The 15,876-nt window shown below is 48.3% G+C and overlaps 1 protein-coding gene across 2 annotated transcripts in view; it reads right to left on the bottom strand.

The window, feature by feature from the left end:
- The window catches only part of SPG7 (SPG7 matrix AAA peptidase subunit, paraplegin), a 359,427-nt gene that overhangs the window by 10,899 nt on the left and 332,652 nt on the right, over positions 1 to 15,876 (bottom strand). For both annotated transcript variants that reach the window (XM_085639919.1, XM_085639920.1), the window contains exon 15: positions 8,777 to 8,940. In XM_085639919.1, the coding sequence (XP_085496045.1) occupies positions 8,777 to 8,940 (164 nt within the window). The remainder of the gene's footprint in view (positions 1 to 8,776; positions 8,941 to 15,876) is intronic.

The raw sequence follows: 15,876 nt of genomic DNA on the forward strand, positions 1-15,876 counted from the left end.
CTTGCCAGAAGCCAGTGCTAGATCGCTTGGGATTCCAATGACCGCAGGCGGGAGTGTGTTCCACCTTGTTTGTTCAAGTAATACATGGTGGTTGTACTGTACGTTTGAATCAGAATCGAGTCTGACTGAATTGATGGAAGGAATGCCTTGAGAACTAGATGAACTGCCCGCAGCTCTAACATGTTTATTTGGTAGGTCTGCTCCTTGCTCAACCATTTGACCTGAGTTTGAAGGCAACCCAAGTGCGACGCCCATCCCTGGAGAGATGCATCCGTGATCAGGGATTGCTGTGGAAGAGACTGGTAGAAGGGCACTCCCACCAGAAGATTTTTCGAGTGAGTCCACCAAATCAGGGATGACTTCGCTGCTTGGGAGAGGAGAATCCGATCCTCCCAAAGCCCCAAGGATTGATCCCATTTGTCTTCCAGATCTTGTTGCAGAGGTCTCATTCTCAATCTTGAGTTGGGGATGAGAAATATGCAAGAGGCCATCGACCCTGTAAGAGAGGCCACTTGCCGTACTGATGGTTGGTGTACCTGAAGCAGAGAGTTGCACATCTGTTTCATCGATAAGAGTCGTCCCTCTGAAGGAAACACTTTTCCTATACCGGAGTCTATGGTGGCACCCAGATAATGTAGAGTTTGAGTGGGTTGTTGGACAGATTTGTCCAGGTTCACCTGAAGGCCTAGACGGCGAAGTAGATTTAGGCAAATCCGAAAATGTTCCTTCACCATCTGTGGAGACGAACCCTTCAACAGCCAATCGTCCAAGTACGGGTACACAAATAGGCCTTGACGATACAGAGCTGCAGCTACCACCGCCATGCACTTTGTGAATACACTCTGCATGGATTTTAGGTCGAACAGTAAGACTCGGAATTGGTAATGTTTGGAGCCCACCATGAATCTCAGGAACTTGCGGTGACGTGGAGCAATTGGTATGTGGAAGTACGTATCTAGGAGGTCTATCGAACACATCCAATACCCCTTTTGTAGGTGCGGATATATGTGATGTAGGGCCTACATGCGAAACTTCTCTCTCTCCGAATGACCTTGTTCAGAGATCGCAGATCCAGGATAGGTCTGTATTTGTGCGATTGGTCATTTTTTGGCACCAGAAAGTACCTGGAATAAACTCCCTTTCCTCTTTGAACCAGAGGAACTTCTTCTACGGCCAATTTCTGAAGAAGGCCAGAAACCTCCTGACGATTTTAGTGGAGGAATGTTCTTTGGTGGTGCACTGAAACAAAGTGTGTATCCATTGTTCAGTATATTTAGCACCCATTGATCTTTTGTTATTTTGCGCCACTCTGCCACGTGATTTGAAATACTTCCTCCCACTGGAGTGGGCAACGGCGCTAGAGGAAGCAGAAGATCACTGCTTCCATGAAGTCTTGGCTGCACCAGAGTATTGTTGATGTTGTCCTCCTCTGCCTCTGGAGCCTCTACGATTCTGAGACTGAGACCTTGATTGCTGATTCTGCTTTTGCTGCCATTGAGGGATTTGAACCCCCTGTTGGTAGTTTTTGCGATTGTAAGGCCTGTATCTTCGTCTGAATTAATTTTTCTTTTCTAGGCATACCGCCTTCAGCGTATCCAGCTCAGCCTTCAATTGGGCCATCTCTTCATCGGTATGGGAACCAAAAAGAGATGTTCCAGAAAATGAAAGATTTAAAATCCGATGTTGAGACTCCGGCTTTAAAGAATCCCACAAGGACCTGTCGTAGCGTCCTAACAGGGCAGCGGCGCTTGATACCTTCAAAGAAGATGCTGCTGATCCGCAAACTTTTCTCCCCCAAGAGTCCTGGGCTCGACTCTCTTTGTCTGGAGGGACACAGGATGAAGAAGCGACTGCATGAGTTTTCTTTGCTGCCGCGATGATCACCGAGTCCGGTGGGGGATCTGACTTTAAAAATAAAGGGTCCTCCTTTGACAAAAAAATAAAGGATCCGAAGCCGCAGGCTTATTTTTTTTCTGAATCCTCGCTGGAGCAGCTTTAATCGAGGATGGGGTGAGGAAAACGTCCATCACTGGTTCGATAAGACCAGGAACCAGTGGGAGCAAAGGTCTAGACATAGACAGTTGATGAAGAGTCTTGAATATGATAGAGGTGGAAGTCTGCGGAGCTGACATATCTATGTTCAGTTTCAGTGCTCCTCTAGTGAGGACATCATGAAAAGTATTGATGTCATCGATGGGTGACACTCGAGAAGGAGGGCTATCCGTAAGAGTAGGTGAATAGTCCCTTTTTGAAGTGTGAGATGACGAAGAAAACCAAGACGGTGTTCTTGTTCTCTTCCGATGAGCATGAGATGTTCTATGCTCCGGAGATTTTTTCCTGACGATCCCTGGTCCGAGCAACAGGTGATCTGTCCACCTCCTGTACTAAACGTTCCAACAGGGATCTGTGTAGTGGACTGGAATAGTCCAAAGGCCGTCTAGCTTGCCCAGGAGCATCTTTCGGCCAATGGCTGATAGGAAGGAGCCATCTTGGCGACAGATGTACTGAAGGAGACCTTTGCCTTCTTGGTGACGTTGGTCTTGGTGATTATCGTGCCTCTGGAGACGGAGAAGAAGAACTTCTCGTCGAAATAACTGGATGAGAGCTCGCCGCTGAAGGCGATGACTCCCTGCTGCCTCTGGAGGTTGAACAGTGCCTGGAGGAACGATGCGACGTCGAAGGGGAATGCCTCAACGTCAAACGAATATATGTGACCAGCACGGCAAGTCTTTTGAGAAGTATCTTCTCCTCGACGTCGACCTCTCTCCTCGCTTCGACGTTGAATGTCTTGACGTTGAAGCAATTGACCTCGTCCTCGACGCAGAGCATCTGGGAGAAGTTAAAGTGTGAATCGAAGGACAACTCCTTATCAACGTCGTGTCCTTCCTTGATGTTGACGGAGACCGCCGTATAATATTTGACTTTGGGTCCCGACGACGAATCCTTCTTCGTCGTCGACAAAGATCTGGCCCTCGACATTGAACGCCGTCTGGTCAGCGACAACGGAGGCTTCTGCTTCGGTGTCGAATGTCTCACACCTGGCGACGACGATGGCTGTCTCAACGTCGACCGCCGCCTGGTTGATGGTGACGGAGACACTTGTTTCGACGTCGAATCGTCGTTCTACTGGCGACGAGGAGGCCTGTCTCGACGTTGACCGCCGCCTGGTTGACGGCAACGGAGACGCCCGCTTCGACGCCAATCGCCGCTCTACTGGCAACGGCGGAGCATGTCTCGACGTCAAACACCATAGCGACGACGGAGATTCCATTCTCGATGTTGTGCGAGCCTGAACCAACGGAGATCTACTCCTTGATGCCGATCGTCGCCGGGTTGACGACGGCGGAGGGCGTGATGTACCTGCAGTCTTCGTCGACGACCAGCCCGCCGTCGATGGTCTTCTTGTCGACGTTTTCGCTGCCGGTGAAGTTATTTTCAGCGCCGATTACGATGCTGAGGGAGAGCAAACTGGAACTTTACTTCTGGATGACGATCTTGCTCTCTCCCTTCTCTTCTTCACCGGAGACCTGCCTCTAAAAGGAGCTTTACCCTTCTCAGCCAGCCCATTAAGACAAATCCTCTTTCTGTCTTTCAGAGTACGCCTGGACAGGAACTGACAATGTTTGCAAGTCTTAGGATCATGATCCTCAGAAAGGCAAAGGATACATGCAGAATGTGAGTCTGATAAAGCCGTCTTTTTGCCACAGGAAGGGCAAGAGTCAAAGAGAGATGGCATTTCTGAGTGGAAAAATATGCCTAATTCTCTCAAAAAAAGTAGAAAACTACTTTAAAACCCAAAAGATGTTGAATGAAGTAGGTTTTGGTTAAAAAATAGTAGATATTTTCTGACAGAAATCAGAAAAAGCAAGAGCTGAAGTAACCAGGGTCCTGACAGAAGGAGCCAGAAAGAACAACTGACATAACTGTCACCCCTGAGGCATGATGGGAAGCTAGGGGTCATGGCTGCCTTAAAGGCACGGAGCCAGCTTTAGCCAATGTGTTTCTATGAGGTTAGCTTTTCAGCTTTTCACAATGAGTGTTTTATGCAATGCAGCTTTTTCTGCTGCACATTAAAGCAGTTTAAATGCTCTTTGTTTTCTTTTCACTGCTTCATGTTGAATGTATATATGTGTGCAAAGGAAATTCCTGTAGCATTTCTCAGCTCCTCTTTTCTATATGGACAGCTGCATTTGTGATTAGAGAGAGAGAGAGAGAGAGGCAGAAAGGGTATTTACAGCCTTTGCTGTGCACCATGCCACAAATTTGTTCCAGCTGCAGGCGTATACCGTATTAGTGGAGGGACGCCTGGCGGCCAAGATGACATCACAGACTTCGGGAAGCAGGTCGAAAGACGTCAACTGCTGCTGCTCAATCTCCACACAAGGAGGTGGAGACTGGACAGGTTCGGGTGGAGAACCGTCCCCTGCTGCTGCAACAGAAGATCCTCCAGAAGGGGTAGGCGAGTCGGAGGATCGATGGCCATGTTGAGCAGCTCGGGATACCAGACTCTTCGTGCCCAATCCGGAGCCACAAGAATGACTTGGGCCCGGTCGCGCCTGATCTTCTTCAGCACTCTGGGCAGAAGTGGTATAGGCGGAAAGGCGTACAACAGACCGCAACCCCATTTGTGACGAAAAGCGTCGCTGAGCGAGTGCTGTCTTTGAAATTCCAACGTGCAGAATTGCCGACATTGCACCTTCTCTTCGGTGGCGAATAGATCTAACCAAGGCTCTCCCCACTGTCGAAAGAGACCTTGCACCACCTCCGAGTTCAGATGCCATTCGTGATCCATCATGCACCTCCGGCTGAGTTTGTCCGCCCTGGCGGTCAGAGAACCTGCCAGGTGTTTAACCACCAAGGAAATGCCCTGATATTCCAGCCATGTCCAGAGGCGGAGGGCCTCTTGACATAAGGTCCACGACCCCACCCCGCCCTGTTTGTTGCAGTACCACATGGCGGTGGTGTTGTCTGTGAACACCTGCACTACTCTTCCCCAGACAGAGGCAAGGAATGCCTTCAGTGCAAGGCGGATCGCCCTGAGCTCCAGAAGGTTGATATGAAGCCAGGACTCCGCTGGAGACCAGAGGCCTCTGATCTCCGCCTCTCCCATGTGGCCGCCCCATCCCAGAAGTGATGCATCGGTCACCACTGTAAAATCTGGTTGGGGAAGGTAGAGGGATCTGCCGTCGACCCAATCCTGCTTCGTGAGCCACCACTGCAATTGTTGTGCAGTGCCCTCCGAGATCTGGACGCAATCGGACAGATTCCCCTGATGCTGCGCCCACTGGAACTTCAGGTCCCACTGCAGAGCCCGCATATGCCATCTGGCATGATCGACCAGCAGGATGCAGGAGGCCATTAGGCCCAGCAGCCTCAGGGTCAGCCTGACCAAAACCCGGTTTAGAGGCAGAAAGAACGGAATCATAGCCCGAATATCCCGGACTCGCTGTTCGGGAGGATAAACCCGAAACTGCGTCGAGTCCAGAACAGCTCCGATGAAGAGGTCTGGAGGTGGGAGACAACTGTCTGGGGCAAGCCCGCCTTCAACAGCCAGTCGTCGAGATAGGGGCAGACTGAAACCCCTGATCTGCGCAGATGAGCTGCAACCACCGCCATCACTTTCGTGAACACCCGAGGAGCGCTGGTAAGGCCAAAGGGGAGCACGGTGAACTGCAAATGCTCGTGGCCTACTGTGTACCGTAGGTAACGCCGGTGGGCCGGCTGGACGGGGATGTGAAAATAGGCGTCCTGCAAGCCAGTTTTCCGGGTCGAGGGCAGACAGGACCTAAGCAAGCGTCAATATTTTGAACTTCTCCTTCAGGAGGAAGCCGTTGACGTCCCTGAGATCCAAGATAGGACGCAGGCCCTTGTCCTTCTTGGACACCAGAAAGTAGTGGGAGTATCAACCACGACCTACTTCTGGGACAGGAACGCGCTTGATGGCTCCCTTGGCCAAGAGAGCCGCAACTTCCTGTTGGAGAAGTGCCAGATGATCCTCCGACATGCGGTTGTATTGTGGGGGCATGGCTGGAAGGGTAGTCTCGAAGGGGAGGGAGTAGCCCCTTCGGACTATCTGTAAAACCCACCTGTCCAACGTGATGGTGCACCAGTCGGGGAGATGATGGCGGATCCTGCCGCCCACTGGCGTTTGATGGGACTGAAATGTGGGACTAGAAAGCTTTAGAGGCTGCTCCAGAGGAAGGGGGGGGGGGTTTGTGGACTGGCCCGCCCGCTGGCCTCCTGAACCGCGATGGCGGTTCCCGCGACCGCGCGAAGCTTGGGCAGCTAGCTGCGGTCCGTGGCTCTGGGCCGAACATAGTGGGGCACCCCTTCCGTAGCCATGAAAGGGGTGAAAAGCAGACTGCGCTGGACGGCTGGAGAGGTCCAAGGACTTGGCCGTAGCCCGTGAGCCCTTGAAAAGCTCTAAAGCGTTGTCTGCTTTGTCGCCAAAAAGGCGATGGCCATCAAAGGGCATGTCCATGAGTGTGTTCTGGACATTGCCCGAAAAACCAGTGGACCTCATCTGAGGGCTACCGATGTGGAAATTGTTCTGCCCAGATAGTCCGCAGTGTCCAGCCCACAACGGATGGCAAACTTCGCTGCATCCCTCCCATGGGCAACAGCCTGGGATAGCACTGTCCGGGCACTGAGGCAGCACCTGCGCAACCGTATCCCACACAGAGTGGGAATAACGGCCCAAAAGACATGCAGTGTTTACCGACCGCAGTCCTAAGCTGGCGGAAGAAAAAAGTTTCTTTCCAAGGTGGTCCAGCTTTTTGAATTTCCGTTCCGGCGGAGCGGTAGGGAACGCGCTTTTGGAAGCAGAGGCTTGAACCACAATGCTCTCAGGGGTGGGGTGTTGGGAGAGGAAAGTGGGGTCGCCCAGAGCCGGGAGGCCGCAACCATCCTGTCCACGGGAGACCCGTGTAGGGCCTGGACCAGGTGCCCAAAAGGATGTCAGTTAGTGCCTCATTAAAAGGCAGCAGGGGCTCGGAAGAGCTTGCTACCGGCTGAAACCCTTCATTTAGAAGGTTAGTCCTAACCGCCACAGTAGAGAGCTCAAGGCTGAGGGCCTTGGCTGCCCTCCGTAACACCACTGCATATGATGCTCCCTCCTCCGTAGCCACGGTAGGAGGAGATAACATGCCAGGATCTGGGGAAGTGTCCAACCCACTGGCATCCCCTAGTTCCTCTCTCCAGCCCTGCTCCAACTGGCCAGTTAAAGGGTGCTGGGACCCCTCCCAGTCCTCCTCCTCATCATCCTCTTGGGTCCAATTCCCTTAATAAGGGACCCCTGGAACGGATAGGGGCCCAAAAATCCCACCTGGCGTCGAATCCGGCGTCGAGCGATGTTTGTCCGGCAACGGTTCCGTTCTCGGGAGGAGGGTGGGGTCGACGCCAGCCGTGGGGTAGACCGGCGTTGGGCGCGGCGCCCGGTGGAGGTGTTGTGAGGTCAACCGGTGTTGATCCCGACCCAGGTATGGGTCCAACGGGGGCAGTCGGCGCCAAAGCCGGCGGCGGCGAAGGCTGAGACCCCCCAGATGAGTCCGCGGGGGCCCGAAGGCGTGCCGGCAGGATCAGGCTGCTGCCCAAAGATGGCATGCATCGCCTCGTAGAACGTACGAAGCTGGGCAGGAGTCTCACCGGGTCCCGGAAAGGGAGGGAAGCCCGGAGTTGACTCTTCATGCACCGCGCACGGAGCCGCCGGAAGGGCAACGCCCGCGTCCCTCGGTCGGTCGGCCGACAGCCGAGGTGAAGGCGAAGAGCGACGCTGCTCTTTCGCCTTCTTCTTGCGCTTTGATTTACCCGATTCCAAGTGCGAAGACTTCGACGATTTCGAAGAATGAGGATGATGGCTCCGCGGCGGTCCCTCGACTGCCGATGCTCTAGAAGCTTCGAGACTGCTCCCGCAAAAACTTTGAAGCCATGGACTGGAAGTCGGAGCACGACGTGGGGTCATGGTCGCGCTCCAGGCAAAAAAGGCACACGCGGTGCGGATCCGTTACTGACATCAGTCGGTGACCGGAATCGCAGGCCTTAAAACCAGGCATCCCCAACCTGCATCAGGAGTCGAAGATTCAAAAAGATGTCGACAAAGTCTCTCAAAAAAGTAGTAAGAAAAATGACTGAGGTACCGCTCTCTCCGGATCTGCGCTGGCTAGCGCGGAAAAAGAAAGAACTGACGTCAGCGCGCGAGGGCGGCGCCGAAGTTGCTCCAGCGACGTCATCTTGGTGACCACAACGCAGACGACGGACGTGGAGCCGACTGACGCCACCATCCGATGCGCAGTGGTACTGCTGGTGAAAACTTTCCGGATCCAGTCTGACGCCTGGTGAATATTCTAAGTTAAGGAATCTATAACTAACATGTTTCTTTCCTATTAACAGTAACAGTCACTCACATGCACCCTCACATACCTGGGAGATTTAAAGTGTTAGAAAATACATGCACCACACAGAAACAGGAATATCCTCATTTCATCAAAGATCAACAAACCCTATTCTCCACAAGTAAGCCCAGTCCATTTCTCCCTAAGTATGTGATAGAGGCAGCAAAGATATTTCAACTATTCTGAATAGGAACTACTATCAATGTTACATCAGAATTAGCCAAAATACACATTCCATCAGTGACGAATTCTCCAGGTTCCCGCTGACCATGTTGGTGATGGTCAAGAAAAAGAATTGAAAGTAAAAGGTTCAATAAGCTACATAACCTAAAAGACACAGCTTGCCAGACATTAGCATTAAACAGATATAGGTTGCTACTACCTACATGATCCATTAGTTCTTGCAGACCTTGGCTGAAGGGACGGAGTCCAATTCCTGAAACCGTCTCAGAGTCTGGATAGGATACATGCCCAATGCTGGGCACCATCCCGTACTGCTTCACCATGGAATAAGCCACCTTAGTTACCTTCCGGAGGTCATCTTGTGCACCTGAAGCAGAAAGAAAAAGGTTAGGCAAACAATCAAAAAGTTGCTGCTCTGTATTTTCCAATATAGCCAAGTAATAATATTCTAATGGGACACTGCTCAACTGGAGGATATGTGCTTGGTTCCTAAAGAAGGAAAAAGGAAAGGCTGCTTACATGTAACACTAGTTCTCCATCATTTGTATCCTCTCTGAATCCATAAACAAATTTTAATATTTTAGAGCATGCGGAAATCCCCGGAACGCCATTTAAAGTGAAAGCATGCCTATAAGAGGCACCATTTTATACTACAAACTAAAATGAGTTCCAATTAGCCAAATTAAAACATTATACATTTGTCTAAAAACACTACTGTACTACCTCTGTTTAAAACCCCCAAACTAAGGAAATCGTAGCCACTAATATGATGGGTACAAACAGCTGCAAATTAAGACACTACACCTTTAAAAACTCCCGAGCCAGGCATTCGTCCCGTCATGAACTGTAGAGTCTGTGAGGCAGTTTGTTTTCAAAGACTAAAGAAAATGTCTAATGTAGCCATAATCTTTTTGCCAACATCCTTCAAAACCGGGGTGGTGGCAGAGTTCTTTATATATTTATAGAGCATACCTATGATAGAGAACTAGGATTACAGGTAAGCAACTTTTCCTTCTCCAGCACGGGATTCTCTCTGATATCTTTAAATATTTTGAATAGAGGAGCAAGCTATAAGAGGCCTCCTCCAGGAGGAGGATTTGAAGGTTGGCAGCAAGGAGACATGAACCATTAGTCAGCAAATAAATTGTACAAAGAGGCTTGGCAGAATCAGTTCTGGAGTCAAAGCCTATACAGCAATGTTTGCCAAAGGTGTGAATTGACCTCCATGTAGCCGACGTTACAAATTGTTTGAATAGGCACATTCTGCATGAGAGCAATGGTAGCTACTTCCCTCTCCTCAGAGAAAGGTTTAGCCATCTTACAATGGGAAGTAATGATGCTAAAAACAAACCATATGGCTGTGCTGACTGTGGCATAGTTTATAAAGACCGGTTTGGATGTACTGACCGATTCAATCTTATCTAGGTAATAATACAGAGCTCTTTATAGCCAAGGTATGGAGTAACCTATCTGCAGGCGAGGAATTGTCCGGAAAGAACATAGGAAGAGAGATCAGCTGCTTAATATGGGAGTCTTAAATTACTTTAAGTAAAAGGCAGGATGAGACTTTAAGGAAAGTGTTTAAGTGGAAGACTAGTTACAGGTCCTCCAAACAGAGAGCTCGCCCTTTCGATTGATGTTATAGCTACAAAAAAGGTAACTTTGAATGATTTATATTGGAAATCTGCCCTGTGCATTGGTTCAAAAGGATAAACGGTCAATTTAGAAAGCACAATGTTAAGTTCCCAGGCAGAATAGTATCTTAATCAATGGAAAAACCTTCCTGAACCCTGCTTCAAACAGCCCTAGTGAAAAGGATGTCTGGTTAGGACTTTTCCAATAAACAGTGATTGTAGAGAAATGCACCTTCGTGGAAGAGAAATGAAGGACAAACTTAGTCAAGTAAAGAAGATATGTTTTGTGCCATCTCTTCCTGACAGATTCTCAGGCCCACTCGCATCTTGAGGCACCATATGCAGAACATCTTCCAATTAAAAGCATGTAAGCAATCGTCTCTTTGCTTTAAAATATGCATGCAATCATCAGGAAGATTCAAGTGTCCACATATAAGATTAATGATTGATGGCTGGGGTGGAACATCCTGACTAATATCCTGAAAAGTAGGTTATGTTTGAGGAGCAGTCTCCTGTACGTTTGAAACAACAGGTGAAGCAGATACAGGTATCACTATTGCCTCAGCCAGTCTGGTGCATCAGTATCATCTTATTTCTCATGGCAAAATGTTGTTGATAATCTTGGGAAGCAGTGGTATTTGCAGAAAGGCATAAGCGAACGTCTTTGACCAGGCTACCAAAAGGGCATGCCCCTTGATCTCGGCTTTATCGCCATCAGTGAGGTTTTGTTTACTAATCCACAGTGGCAGATCTGTAGCACATTCCTTAACAACACCATGGATCTCATAACCCCTGCTTGTTGATATAATGCATGGTGGTTGTGTTGTCTCTAAGAATGAGCACCTACTTAATCAATACAGATAGAGTAAATGGCTTTTGAATTAGATGGGCAGCTCTCAATTCCAGCATATGCATATGGTAAAGCTTCTTTGCAGAAGACCGTTAGGCCTGAGTTGAAAGATTCTCATGCGGGTTTCCCTGGTTTCCAGTGAGGCGTCTGGGTAAACGTAGATGAAGTTTGGAGGATTCTAGAAGGGGACTCCCTTCAGCATGTTTCATCTGCTGCATCACCACTCGAGAGATTGGAAGATCGAGTTATTCAAACTGATTTTCTCCTCCCAATCCCACGTCTTCTGACACCATTGATCCTCCAGGCATTTGTTAAGTGGCCAATGCAAAATCCACTGAGATCACAGCCAGATAAGGATGAACGTCTGATCAATGTGTGCCTGGAAGACCTGTTTGGGCTTCCGCCCCTACAGCATCTGGACTGACTGTCTTCTTTTCTCCTTTAGTTTGAGCATTCATCCAGAGGACAAAAGTGATGACCATGTCTTTTCTCCTTATGTCTCTGTTAGGAAGCACAAGGAGGTCATGTGTGGCAGGACTTTCCTGGTAATACCTATGAGGTGCAAACAAGTCAAGCCTGATTGTATGCAAACATCTTTAGAGTTTGTGTGTCAGCCTATGGCTTAGAAAACTAATATTCTGAAAAGAGAGAGAGAGTGCGAAAAAGAGAGCTAGAGATAGATATCGCCATATTATTTTCAGAGCCAGAAGATGACATTTGTTCCGCTAACAATATAGAGGTCCAAAATTTTCCATTCTCTGCAATCAGTAGAACTACATGCAATAATTAGAGCTGCTAAGCAATCCGGTTTTGTAGAAATCAAGCTTGGACGGAAATACAAATAGTAACATTTGCCTGCGTATGTATGTTTCTGTAACCGGAGACACTGCAAGTTTTCCGGAACGAGGTCTCCTTCCCCTATCAATAGAAAATCTTTGAAGAAGGTATAAAGAGTACCGAGGATTAGTGTGGGGCACAGACAAGGCAGATTGCTAAGAAAAAATGTCAAAGTACGATCAAACTGCAGACCAGATGATTTTCCAAGGTATGCAGTGACAAATGGCTCTGCATATAAATAGTTAGGGTATTCTAATAACCATACAGCCAATGGAATCACTATGATGCTGATAACCTATGTAGATATATGGTAGGGACCTGACTAATCCTAATATTCACCTTGTTTTATTTTATGACTGTTGAGATTATCGTAATAAATACCATCATTCTTAAACACAAGATTTATGTCCAAAAAGTGCCTAATTAAAAACCTTTTATTGTAAAATACAGACAACCGAGTGTTTCTAGGAGCCAGGGTTAGGTTCCATATGCATTAACATAAGCAAAACTACGCCTGCAGATGATAGTTACTCTTACAGGGTTGTCTGGCTCCTAACACTCTTTAGCTGAACGAACATAAGTTGTTGCATTGTGGAGTAAGTTACAGTCTGCCTGTTCTCCTTTACGTATAAATCCTCCTGTGGATTAGGAGGTCTACCTGGGTTTGCCCCACTCTAAACATGATATACAATTTTGAGGTATTAAGGTATTATGACTGGAATTATTACGGCACTTAAATATAAATATATATATTACCTACTGGCGGTTACTAGTAGTTAGCTAGCTAGGATGTTGTTTTCATAGGAAGAGCGTTTTTTCATTTGCCAATAACATTGGCGTCGTTTGATGAATGCTCGCTAAATTTCAAAACTACTTTGCCACTCACTTCTGCTGCAGTCTTGAACGTTTTGGGGTGATCCGACAAGCAGGGGCTGAGAAAAAGGGGGGGGGGGCAGGGTCCCAAAATGAGCTTTCCCCATGTTATTTTCCGACTGGAACTTTAGTCACGCTACAGCCCAAACTACTGAACGGAATTACACCAAATTTGGCAGAAAGGTAGCTGATGGTCCAGAAAGCAACCTTTGTGTAAACTGGTGTAAATCCATTCAGTAGTTGCGGAGTTATTTCCAATTGTGTATATCTGACTGGCTGCCGACACTTCAAACCAGGAAGTGTTGGCTGCCATCTTGGGACCCGGCTTGAGTGGGCCAGGTCCTGGGAGCATTTGCATGCTAATGGAGAGGGGGTGGGGGGAAGCTGAGGGATGCACAGGCTTATTAAGGCCACGGGGACAACAACTCCACCTTCCTGTGGCTTATTTATTTAAAAACGGGTGGGGCTTCATGATCAATTTGAAGCGGGGGGCCTCAGGGACCCTCCCAGGGACCACCACCTCCCCAGGGCCAACTTGTCTTTATAAAGATGGGAGGGTGGGGCTGCTCAGCCCCCCTCCCGGGTTGTTATCGGCCCGGGAACCGCCACCTCCGCTGGGCAGGCCAAACATAATAAAAGAAAGGGGGGGCCACATGGCCCCACCTACTGGAGCCATAGGTGGCCCTGGGGACCGCTAACTCCCAGGGCCAACTCCTCCTTTGTCCACAGGTGCCCACCCCCGAGACATAGCTGTTTGCTGTGGCTTGGTGGGAGCTTTACCGCTTCTACCAAGCCACAGCAAATGCTTCACTTCCAGCAAGCAAGAGAACTGAATGCTCTTGCTTGCTGGAAGCAGGGCATAATTGCTTTTAGACAGTGGGAGCTGCCTTTCCAGCAGCGCCCTATGTCTAAAAGCAATGCCGGCAGGGACCATGGGGCCTTGAGGCGCCCCTGGCAGTCCCCAATGAAAGTATCTGGGTGCCCTGGGCACCCAGATTAGAGGCCAGGCCCCGGGGGAATGGGGTCCCCGGGGCTAAATTCGGCCCATAGAGGGGGTCCGTACCCCGTATTTTTTTTATTTTTTTAAAGGCCGGGCCCCAGAAGATGACCTGGGTAGGGGGCCACTCAGCCCCTATCCTGTAAAAGAAATCGGCCTGGGAGAAGGGCCGTGCAATCCCCCCTCTGCCATTTAAAAGGGCATGGGTTCCCAGGGCCTGATTCGGGCCAGGGTGGGGGGGCCTGACGTCCCCTCTCCCTTAATAAAAGAAAACTTTCAACACCACTCTGCAAAAGCGCCTCCTGGCGCACTACTAGTTGGGGGATGCAGTCCCATTGACTCCTGGGGGTCCTTGTGGGCCAACTACCCCTCCTGTAACCTTCAGTAAGTCCCACAAGGTGGGACTGCACCAAAGGTTACATGCACACTATAAGTAGGAAATAGAATTTAAAAAACCTTAGAAATTCACTGGAGAAAAAATAAACAAAGGTTACAGGGACGTTATAGCTAGGCTCAGATTTCACTCCTACAAAACCAATGAAATTCAGCACTTATAGTTAACTGAGCTAACTATAACTTACGTCCCACCAATGCACTGCTTATGACTTCATACATTACATCACTCATGACATGGTCCGTGATATCATTCATGACATCATCCACAGAACCATACACTCCCCCATACAACCTCTCATGTGCCCACTCAAACACCCACTAGCAGACCCATATCAGTACTCATACACTTACTCACTCGTCCATAGAGTCACTCACAAACCCATTAACTCATACAGCCACTGACACAACCATTAACTCACCCATATAGCCACTCATACAACCACTCACCGATACAGCCAGTCACATAGCTACACACTCACACATACAGCTACTCACACACCCACTTATTTACCTAGTCACTCACACACTCACTCACCTATACAGTCTCTCAACAGAGCCACTCACTCACCGATACAAGCACTTACACACTCATTCACATACCCATACGATCACTTACATACCCATTCACACATCCATACAAGCACACATCTGCTCACTCACGCATACAGCCATTCACACGAACACTTACTCTCCAAAACAGCCACTCACTCACCCATACAGCCACTTACACACCCAGTCACTCAGTCAAACAGCCATTCAGACACCCAACTCACTCATCCACAGTCACTACACACCCACCTACCCACCTGTAGAGCCACTCACATCGCCACTCAATTATACAACCACTGACACAACCACTCTCTCACCATTACAACCACTCACACAGCATCTCTCACCCACTTATACACCCATACAACCACATAAACACTCATACATACAAGTATACATACTCACACAGCACTCACATAATATATGTAAGTAGTATTACTCAGTAGTAGTGCACCTAGTATACTAATTTAATCTTTGTAGTAGGTTAGTATATATGTTTAACACTCAAACTCTTAAACATACTTACACTCACTTGATGTCATCAGCGATGTAATTTGAGATGTCATGAGTGATGTAATATGTGAGGTGATAAGCAGTACACTGCGGGGTTATAGTTAGCTCAGGTAACCATAGCTGCTGAGTTTCACTGGTTCTGTACGAGTGAAATCTGAGCCCAACTACAACGCCCCTGTAACCTTAGTTTTTTTTCAGTGAATTTCTGAGTTTTTTTTTTAAATTCTGTTTCGTAACTATAACCGCCTTTGGTTTTTTTAAGTGAAAAAAATATATATTATATATAATACATAGTCACACAGAAAATGTAGGAAGATGAAGAAATTTGAAGAAAACATCAAATGATGTTGAGTAAAGCTTTAAAAAAAAAGTGCAGGTTTTCAGACAAAAAGAGACCAAAAAGGCAACTGTTTTCAGGAATCCTTTTCTGGTGGGCCTGAAAAATGAACTGCCTCACATGCCCTGCACTGCATGATGTGATGGCTGCCTTATGCTGGAATTCTTAAAGGTCTTAACTTGGCCCTCTGCAAGGATAGCTTATTACAGAATATGCTGCCCCTAGTTTTGGCCGTTCCTGTGAACAATCAGTTGAAGATACATAATACATATTAGCACAATAACAATAATTGAAGGCAAGGAGATGTCGGAAAGAGA

This window comes from Triturus cristatus, chromosome 12 (assembly GCF_964204655.1).
Source record: "Triturus cristatus chromosome 12, aTriCri1.1, whole genome shotgun sequence".
Taxonomy (NCBI): domain Eukaryota; kingdom Metazoa; phylum Chordata; class Amphibia; order Caudata; family Salamandridae; genus Triturus; species Triturus cristatus.